Source organism: Crocodylus porosus, unplaced genomic scaffold (assembly GCF_001723895.1).
Source record: "Crocodylus porosus isolate Cpor-Errol unplaced genomic scaffold, CroPor_comp1, whole genome shotgun sequence".
NCBI classification, from domain to species: domain Eukaryota; kingdom Metazoa; phylum Chordata; order Crocodylia; family Crocodylidae; genus Crocodylus; species Crocodylus porosus.
The window spans coordinates 28855721-28865569 of record NW_017728914.1 but is presented as its reverse complement, the minus strand read 5'-3'; the positions used below and the strand labels follow the sequence as shown (position 1 = coordinate 28865569).

The following is a 9849-nucleotide window of genomic DNA, read 5'->3' as shown; positions in this document are numbered from 1 at the left end:
AACCTGGGCCCCTGGCGGGGCAGGGGTCTGCAAGCGGACGGTTACCGAGGAGCCCCCTCAAAACAGAAATGAAATAAAGGAGCAAGCGGGTCCCTCCCCCACCCCCGAGCAAATTAAACGGCAACAGAGAGTAACAAATGACATTTTAATAAATTTAATAGAAAACAACCGCTGTAGAAATAAACGTCCGATACATGTACGTGCGTGAGCAAAAGGGAAGGGGAGGAGGGGGTGCAAATCGAAGGCAGGATGAAGGAGATCCGTTTCTGGATCGCGGATGATTTGCCCCGGCAACCCCGCGCGTCGTTCAAGTCGAGAGCCACGGGTTGCAGGCGACCCCTGGCCCTATCTGCTCCTGTCTGGACAAAGTATCCTTTCAGCTCAAAAGCTCCATATTATATTTCAGGGGTGTCAGTTGTAGTTGTGTTGGTCTCAGGACATCGGCAGACAAGGTCCTTTGGGTGCATATATCTTCTATATTCACCCAAAGGCCCTTGTCTGCCTATTGTATTTGAGGCCACCTGAGAAATGATCTGCTTGGCCATTTCAGAGTTAAAGGAATGCAAAAAGAGCAGGGCAGACTGCAAAAATAAACACAAGTATAAATCAAAATGCTTTGTTAAGTTTAATAAAGATAGGGGGGCCCTTTAAAAGGTGATATATTATTAATAACCTGTGCTTTTTCTGCACCCTCCCTAGTGCTACACTGCATTTCTGCAACACTTGCTAATTCAGATAAATAATCCTGAAAGTCAAGTCATGTATCATTTCTGAGAATAATCTTCACATTTCAACCATAGCTAGAATCTCAACTATCAGCATCTGCTGAAATTTTGTCCCAAGCATTTCTGCCAATGGACCTAAATCAGGTTGTCCCCCCTCCCCACAATCTATCCTTAAACATCTACACTTAGATGTTGACACATAAAGTAACTGCGATACAAAGCAATCTTCCATAATTTAGAACACAAGTTCCTTGCTTCAGACATAGAGAAGAGATCTGATCCTGGGTTCAGGAGTGCAACGATGTCATATTTCAGATTATTTTAAATGGGGAAAAAAATTCAGCAGCAAGTAGAGTCTTGTTTACTTGAGAAACACAAACCAGATTAAATAGGAGGCAAAACTGTTAGCAACATTACCAGGCATCCCCTCCCAATTGAAAATCTGGTGTCAGTCTACTTCTGACTACCTGGATGCTTCAAATAAATAATACACAGAAGACAATAGGTTAAGGATAACACCAGGTTCAGATACAGTAGCAGCAAATATCCAAATATGGGTAATGGGAAGGGTTGGCTGATGGAGATCCCTCCTCAAATAGCCCGTTCCAGTTTACACCACCCCACTAAGGCCAGATTTCTGCTGGACTGGGGGCAGAACGACTGCTACCCTCCCCCCTAGAGAGCAGAAGGCATCTGCCATGGGAGCCCCCATCCCTCCTCCCTGCTTCTACATCTGCTCCAGAAAAGGTGTCAGTTTCCACCCCTCCCTCCACACCCACACATTGATCTTCATACGGAAATCAACTCAAAATAACATGGTGATAAGAATTCTTGTTCCTTGCTTGTTTCAGTACTTAGGATTTGAATAAGTATGCCTATTGTGGTTTATTTGGAGGGACTTCAAACCAAAATGTAGCAGAGAGGAATTAGCAAGTCAGTTAACATATAAATAGCTCTGCTGAATGCTAACCAAGGGCTGGATTTAGGCTATTGAGCAGCAGCACTATTAAGCAGCAGGAGCAGAACTAAGCAATTAAGGCCCTGTTTACATGCAAATGTCTTTTTCTATAAACAGAGGAAAAGAAACACAGAATATAGATGTCAGTTGAAATTGTTTTAAGCACCCTTGCAAAGACCCAGGAAAAAAAATTGTTCCCTTGTTAACTAAAAGTTGAATAAAACTGCTATATTTGATGACTATTGAAGCAACTGCTTGAGAGAATGGGGTGCCTGAGTGCAGCTTTCACTGTAGAAAATGAACTGTCTAAAGAAGAAGAGCGCAAGTAGGGTGTACATGAAAGCTGGGGTAAAATTAGGGCCAGGATTAAAGAGCTCATGGAAACATCTGAGACCAGCAGCACACATGCCTTCTTGCTTCACAGTTAATGGCATTTGTAGGCCAACAGGATTTTTCTCACTCTAGAATCCTCACTTGAAGTCTGTTACCGGCGCAACAAATAATTTATGGCACCAAGAGAGGATGAGAGCTCCAAGCCACAGGACAATGAAGAGGCATGTGTCAGCCAACCCCATTGCAAAAGCCACAGGCTTTTTTATTCAGCATTCAGAGTCTGAACGTAAGGATTCATTTTATATTAGTCATGGATTTTTTTTAAATATGGAAGCAACACCAGAAGAGCAGTCCTTACGTGTATCCAGTTGCAACGTGTATACATATGGGCTTCGTGAAAGCACATTTGTGCTCTCACACTGCAGAGCCAAAAGGGAGCAGCAATTCAAGTGATGTCAGGGGTGGAGGAAGAAGGATGTCTTCTAGTTAAACAAGTAAAGGAAATCAATCACTGACACTTGCACTCTATTCTTCACATTTGCCATGTGCAGAAACAATAGCTGAATACACTGTACTAAGACCACTCCCACCCTGAAACCCTGTTTATCCATTCACAAATGAGTGACTTTAAGATGCCTGTCGAGCATTCCAACAGATAAGAATTAAATTAAAGGTCTAAACCAGTTTGCATATCCACAGATGTTACAGGAATACAGAATGCAAAAAATGTGTGTAACTGCTGCTTTGAGGTCTACAAGCTCTCACGGTGCATCAGAACCAAAAAACACCAGCAGTTCATGGCAGAAAATAAAAGTAAAGAAGTAGACACAAAGATCTGTGAAGACATCTCCCATTTTGCTATAGGTGTCCATGGAGCGACTAATCACTTCTGCAGGAATCCCCGACAATAAAAGAGCAGCAGTTAATACCGTAGTTTTCACTTTCTTCTCGCACTGAAAAAAAAGAACAAAACAATAAAGTAGTGACTACTAAGGGTATGAAAAGTCATAACTTCTAAATACATTTTAAATCCAACGAGTTTCTCTGGGGACTACCTCCTACTTTGAGTGACAAGCCAACATTTGAAGTTAACATCATTGTGTGAACTGGTGACAAATGTGTGTGAATTCATGTTCTGATGGTCTCCTAATCAGCTGTCTACAAAAAGGTTCACCAGTGCAGTTAGGCCAGGATAGACATGTTGCAAACCATCACACATATATCCATACTGGTTTCTTCTGTAAAGAACTGTATTTTTGCCAGTAGAGCTTTAAAACATATAGATAACTTCTGGACATATACGCACGCACACACTTTTGTGGAAGGCCAGGTAGGGATGTTTCGTGTAGGCTGTTTTTGTGCCATAAAATCCTATTCATTTTGTTATGGACCATGGTTTTAGTTATGTCAAGGGACCTTTACCTTTGAATTGATATCCCATTGCATTTAAAACACATTTTTGTGACTGCAGTGTTCACCTATATGACATTTCAAAGTGTTCTGAATCAGAACAGTTTAGTACCACAACTACGCATTATACAAAAAGGTAAATAATTTATGAATATTATGACAGTCATAATCATCAATGTATTTTAACAAAATAATGAAACGGATACCAGTAACAGAATAACCTGCGTAAACAAACAAAATCAGGGCACTCTACATTAACAATTAGAGAATTTTTAATGGAAGAAGAGGCATTCAGCCATCTCCTCTCAAGATTGCCCATGGAAGCTTTGCTTTCCACTAGCCCAGACACAGGCAGGCCAGCCTGAGGTTTAAAGTCTCATTGGAACATAGAGTATACAGATAACTACCATTTGCTTTCAATTCAGAGACTCACCTCTGAAATATAAAAGGTTGAAAAACTGATTTTGAGAACCACAGAAACGAAGAGAAATGCTCTAGCTAGCAGACAACTTAGTGCAGGTATTCTGAGGCCAATACCCTAGTGTGCGGTCTGGTAGCTTGTGAAGACCACTATCAAATAATTACTTGAAAGTTCACTGTTTTTACTTACATATTTACTACTCTCACTTATTCTTACTTGCTACACTGACTCTACTATTCCTTTTCACATGCAAATATTCTCTTTCAACTATGGCTATGAAGTACTATTCTGCCTGACTTTACAAAGCAGACCGACAAAAACCATCAAGCAAGCAGCTGCTTCTTTATGATTAACTTGTGATACGATCCCATTAATATAAAGCAGAGGATATAATCTCACCATGTTGAGAAGCAGAAAGTAACAGGCATAAATAAAATCACCACATTTCAGACTTCTCCAAAACTGAGTTCAGAGCAGCAAAGGTCAAGGACCCATTTCACTGAGAGGGAAACATTCTGTTTGGTCAAGCATGACATGAACAGTGCCTATGGATGGAGCCTAAAAACAGCAACTGCAGAGAAGTACAGTGTAAATGGAAGGCAAAATCCTACCAAATCAAAGAAAAATCCAAGTAAATGCTTCCTACTGGGCTATAGCTAAATATTTAGTAAGCACAAAAATCAGAACACAAAACTCATTTTCACCCAAGACTTTTAAGAACATCTGGATTCAGGTCCTCCAAGATTAAAAGCTAGGGTATTAAGTGCCTTTCACTTCAAATAAAAGGGAGCCAAAGTATCATACTGCAAGTGATAGCTATTGAACCTGACTCTATTTGTAGTACACTCAAGTGCTGGGTAGTATTGTAAAGTATAGTCTGTGGAAGACCTAGGCCTTCCTAACCACAAATACATTCCCACAAAAATCGGAGGCTGAAAGCACCCAAAATGAGTTTTGTTCGGGCACTGGGCTTACCTTTGGAAAATACTTGGACAATCCCATGTAGGCAAGTTGTAGAGTAAGAAATGGAGCAAATATTGACTGAGAAGAAAATATAAGATAATGAATTAGACAAACAGATAAATTGAGGAATCGCAGTAATTTGCACTTCCAAGGGAACTGACATTTATTTGTAATAAAATATTTCAGCTGCTGCACTGAAAAGCTATGGAAAACGACAGCTATGTTTATAAATAACACTGATCTAAATAAATAATGGCTAAATTAGAAGATGAATCTCTTCCTTATCAGGCCTGATCCTTCACTGAGATGGGTGCGGGGGTTCACAACACCTTAGACTGTGATTACTGCTAGAGATACAGCAATACTTTGTAAAGCCAATTATGATTCAAGAGTTGGCATTTTGTACGAGATGAGATGTAAACAGATGTTTGGAGCACTCTGGTGCTAATTAACGTTCTCAGTCTCCAGGGGCTAAGATTTGAGTTTGTACTCCTCTCAGCTGCTACACAGCATCCGCACTAAGTACATAGTGTTGATTCTGAGAGGACTACCAGCCTCAAGAAAAGCCAGCAATTCATCTGGACTGATATGCCACATTCTATGCATCTAGTCATCCTTGGAGCCAAGTATATGACATGCCTAGACTGGCAACAACTAGGCTGGGTTTTGCCTGGTCACAGTGAAGCATCGTTTTCTGTAACTCACCAAATACTTGCACACAAAGGCTCGGACTCCGATGGCAAGAAGGGCGCATCCCACGAGTCTAAAAATCCGAAAAGAATCAAACTCCTCCCCTGCATTCCCATTCTCTTGACTTGGCTTCTCACTCATCAACTGGTTCCTTAGCTTCATTGCTTCATCAAATCTCGAGATGTACTGATCTAACCCATGTCGTGGTGCTCGTTGCGCAGGTTCGGGTGGCAACTCCCCTCTGCTGCGATGCCGGAGCTCACTGGGACCCTCACCACCAAGCTCAGGAGTTTTGCTGAACAAGTCCTTTTTGTCTCCCTTGAGCTCCGTAATGCCACTTGCATGATCAGCTGTTCCTGCCAGACTACAGACAGCATCACCCAGCACAATTCGCTTTGAAACTGAGGGAACAGGGAGGGAATTGGACTTCTCCAATTCAAGCTGAAGTTTTGATTCGGAGAGAGTATCATCATCTAAAGAGGATAAACAACACAGTGAATACGTTACACACTGCTCAAACCAACCTCTAACCCCTGCTGTATTTTGGGCATCTAGGCTGACCCATCGAATACGAGTGTGAAACCACAGCTTAACAATCAATAAATATATTAAATTAAAAAATAATGAATGCCTATTCAGTAGATATGTGAGCATTGGCAGTCCCATTTTATAGCTAGAGAAATGGAGGCCAAGGATAAGCAACTTATGCAAGGCAAGAGAAGAATTTTGTATTAGAAGTAGGGGTAGAATTCAGGAATTCCTGGCTTCTGCTGGTAAATTATACCATAACTCCAGATGAAGAACACCATAGAGCCAACCATAAAACAGGCAACCTCATCAGGAAAAATCTGTTACCTCAACAGTGTCTTCTGATATTTCTCAATTGCAATAGGAACCCAAATGGCTCCAATCCACTGTACAACTGCTATGATATGTAAGTCAATATGGCACTTTCAAACACACCAAATAAGTTATATGCTTTTATTTGTTGGGCAGTATTAGTCAAAAGTGGGGCAGAGGCTTTCTTCAGTTGTTTGTATGTTATCTCAGGTGTTGAAGTAGTTAAAGTCAATCAGCTATGAAAAATTAAGTGAGAGCTCTGGGTTTGAGGGGAGAGTAAAGAAAAAGTCTTCTTAGATAGGAGCAGTTTATACCAAGCACAGACAACTGCATAAGGAGAGAATTCAGAGTAGGTCAACTGTATAAAAGGAAGAAGGAACAGACAGCCCACAGGGAGCAGAGAAGTACATCTTGGCTTGTTTCTCTCTCCAGTCAATGGCAAAACTGAAGTCTTACACCTGCAGAGAATGACCTTGTACTTGGCAGAAAAAGGGAAGCCACCAGAAAAGAACACAGACACCCTAGGCATGGATACTAAAATCAGGGGGGAAATGCAGTTTAGAAGAGTGTATTTCAAAACAGATTGATTCATGGTTTACAGATACCCTTTAAAATTAAAATCTGAAAGCTCTTACAAGACTGCTTCTCATCACAGAATTTTCTGGAAATACAAATGATCTCTAATCAACTGCACGTTTGCTGGGGAATTTTGTATGACAGCCATAGCCAGCAAATGACTTTAAGCAATGTGTCATAACAAAGAAAATTTGCTTTTGGTATTTCAAAAGATTGCTTCAGTTAAAATTTAAAGATGAAATAAAGCAACGGGACCTGAACCTGTTCAGCCTCCAAAAGAGAAGGCTGAGGGGGGATCTTGTGGCCTGTTATAAACTAGTCAGGGGGGATCAACAGGCATTGGGGAAGTCACTGTTCCCCCGAGCACTGCCAGGAGTGACAAGGAATAACGGTCACAAGCTGGCAGAGGGTAGGTTTAGGTTAGATATCAGGAGGCGCGACTTCACGGTCAGGGCGGCTAGGGTCTGGAACCAGCTTCCAAGAGAAGTGGTGCAGGCTCCTACCCTGGGGGTTTAAGAGGAGGTTGGATGCAGATCTTGCTGGGGTCGTTTGACCCCAGTACTCTTTCCTGCCACGGCAGGGGGTTGGACTAGATGATCTGCTCAGGTCCCTTCCGACCCTAGAAACTATGAAACTATGAAACGTAACAGAAGTTGAAAAGAAAAACTGTGCACTTCATACACAGCCATTAACATAAGCAGCTTCTTGGGGAGAAACAGTAGCAGATCTAGTTGAGAGAGCAAGGAATGGGGAGATGGGACCTCAGGGCTCCATACTCATCACTTCAGCTTCAAATGGCTGCTGAAGTGGGCATCTGATGAATGGGTCTACTGAGAACCAGAGAAACTAGTGATTCATCTTAAAATAAAAATTTGCAAAAGCGCCAAGTATCATCTGCTCTGTTTTCCAAGTCAATACCTCCCCACGCCATAAGATCATGTTTTATTTTCTGAAGGCAAATCCTTATGGATGAGGAACCGTATCACTCCCCCTGTGATCGCCAGCCACATCACTACCATACCACTATTACCACCGCTGTGATCACTACCATACCACTACCTGTGATCACTAACCGTATCACTACCCTTGGGATCGCTAACCGCATCACCACCACATCACTACCCCTGTGATTACTAACCATATCACTACTGTATCACGATCACCTTACCACCCCTGTGATCACTAACTGCATCACTACCGTATCACCCCGGTGCCTCGGGCCCTCTGCGAGCAAGGCGCGCCTCCTCCCCTCTACTGCCCTGCCCCTTTCCTAGCCCGTCTGCTCTGAAGTCGTTACTTGCGATATTACAACTCGGCCCTGTTGCTCCGAGCCAGCCGCACTGCCAGCTGCCCGAAGTAACACCCGTTAAACCCGTTTGCTATTCCCGTTAAACCCGGGGGAAGGGACGGAGACATCAAACAGACAGAAGGAAGCTGAGGGACCTGCGACAACGGGTCTCCAGGAGGCCGGTCGAGACACGAGGAGGTAAAATGAGTCTACAAATAGAAAAGAAAACTGTTTATAGCGCGCAGTCCCCGAAGGGTGCCGACCGGTTTAGGCCCCGGCCCGGCCCGGCCCCACCGGCCCTCACCCTTGGCCGCGGGGCGGTGGAAGCCCATGATCCGGTTGATCCGCTCCTCCGAGTTCAACAGCAGCTTCCTCCGCCGCAGCTCGGCCCGGCGTTGGGACGCCGACTGCCCCCCGGCCCCGCCGCCCGCGGCCGCCGCCTCCATCGCCGCCGCACAATGGAGCGGACCCGCCGCCCGCCCGCTCGCTCGCTCGCTCGACTGCGCACGCGCCGCCGCCTGCCCTCAGCTAGCATGGCGCGCGTGGCGTCATGGAGGGGGCGGAGCTTGCCCTGCCCTGGCGGAGGGGAGAAGAGCGTCATCCCGCGCCCGGGGGCAGGCCCAGAGCCTCAGCCCCTCCCACCAGCAGGGGCTGGAGGGTGGCGCCTGTGGTGTTGCCGGCCGCGCAGGGCTCTTATAAGAAGAGGAAGATTTTTGCAATTGATTTTTCTCCTTGCTTGACTCCGGCCCGGTTGCGCTGGCTGGAAACATGGGGCTGCTCCCCCTGAGAAAAAGGGTCCTGATGCTTTAAAAGTTTGCAGCTTCATATAAGTCTTACGTAAGTCTGTAAGGGGTGTGCATCGGCCTTATATAAGCAGGTAAGGCAGGGGCAGGCAGTTATTTTGGGCAGAGGGCCATTTACTGAGTTTTGCCAAGCCATCGAGGGCGGCATGACAGGCAGCCGGGGCAGATACATTTTAATTTTCTAAATTTTTTAGGTGCCCCGTGGGCCAGATAGACTGGCCTGGCGGGCCGCATCTGGCCCGAGCCACATTTTGCCCATCCCTGATATAAGGGGTGTGCATCGGGATCTGGGGGAAAGCCTATTCATCAGAGCGCCCCAAGGGATAACAAGGACCAATGGTCACAAATTCCTCCAGGACCATTTTAGGCTGGACATAAGGAAGAACTTCTTTACTGTCCGAGCCCTCAAGGCCTGGAATAGACTCCCTCCAGAGGTGCACCTACTTTAGACTTATTCAAGAAACATTTGGACACATCTTGCTGGGATCCTTTGACCCTAGCTGACTTCCTGCCCCTGGGCCAGGGGGCTGGACTCGATGATCTCTCGAGGTCCCTTCCAGCCCGAATGTCTATGAAATCTATGTCTGTGCCCCTTCTTGCAAGAGGGTGCGGGTGTGTCTCAGCACCAACACCATTTCCCCAAAAGTGTCACCGTTTAACAAGAGGGTACAAACAAGTGTGTTATATTATTTACACACAGAAGCATTCACACAGCAAAGCATGGAAACCTGATCACCAAAGGACCCCTCTCAAAAGTGCAACCTAAAACACCAGTCTCACAAGGACCCTTCAGGGAGAGACTCTTCACCTTGTGCACAGCCCCAGCTGTTTCTGATGGCACA

At 44.7% G+C, this 9849-nt stretch overlaps 1 protein-coding gene across 1 annotated transcript; it reads right to left on the bottom strand.

The window, feature by feature from the left end:
* Positions 1–126: 126 nt before the first annotated feature.
* Positions 127–8650, bottom strand: CAMLG (calcium modulating ligand). The gene is made up of 4 exons (XM_019535096.1): positions 8509–8650; positions 5516–5973; positions 4823–4888; positions 127–2969 (listed from the first exon to the last, which is right to left on the bottom strand). The coding sequence occupies exons 1-4, from the start codon at positions 8648–8650 to the stop codon at positions 2778–2780; spliced, it is 858 nt and encodes a 285-aa protein (XP_019390641.1). The 3' UTR covers positions 127–2777.
* Positions 8651–9849: the final 1199 nt, after the last annotated feature.

Coding starts and splice junctions, on each gene's coding strand:
- CAMLG (XM_019535096.1), bottom strand. CDS start 8,650: ATGGAGGCGGCGGCCGCGGGCGGCGGGGCCGGGGGGCAGTCGGCGTCC. Junction 5,974..8,508: donor CCACCGCCCCGCGGCCAAGG/GTGAGGGCCGGT, acceptor TATCCTCTTTAG/ATGATGATACTCTCTCCGAA. Junction 2,970..4,822: donor TGTCCAAGTATTTTCCAAAG/GTAAGCCCAGTG, acceptor CTTTTTTTTCAG/TGCGAGAAGAAAGTGAAAAC.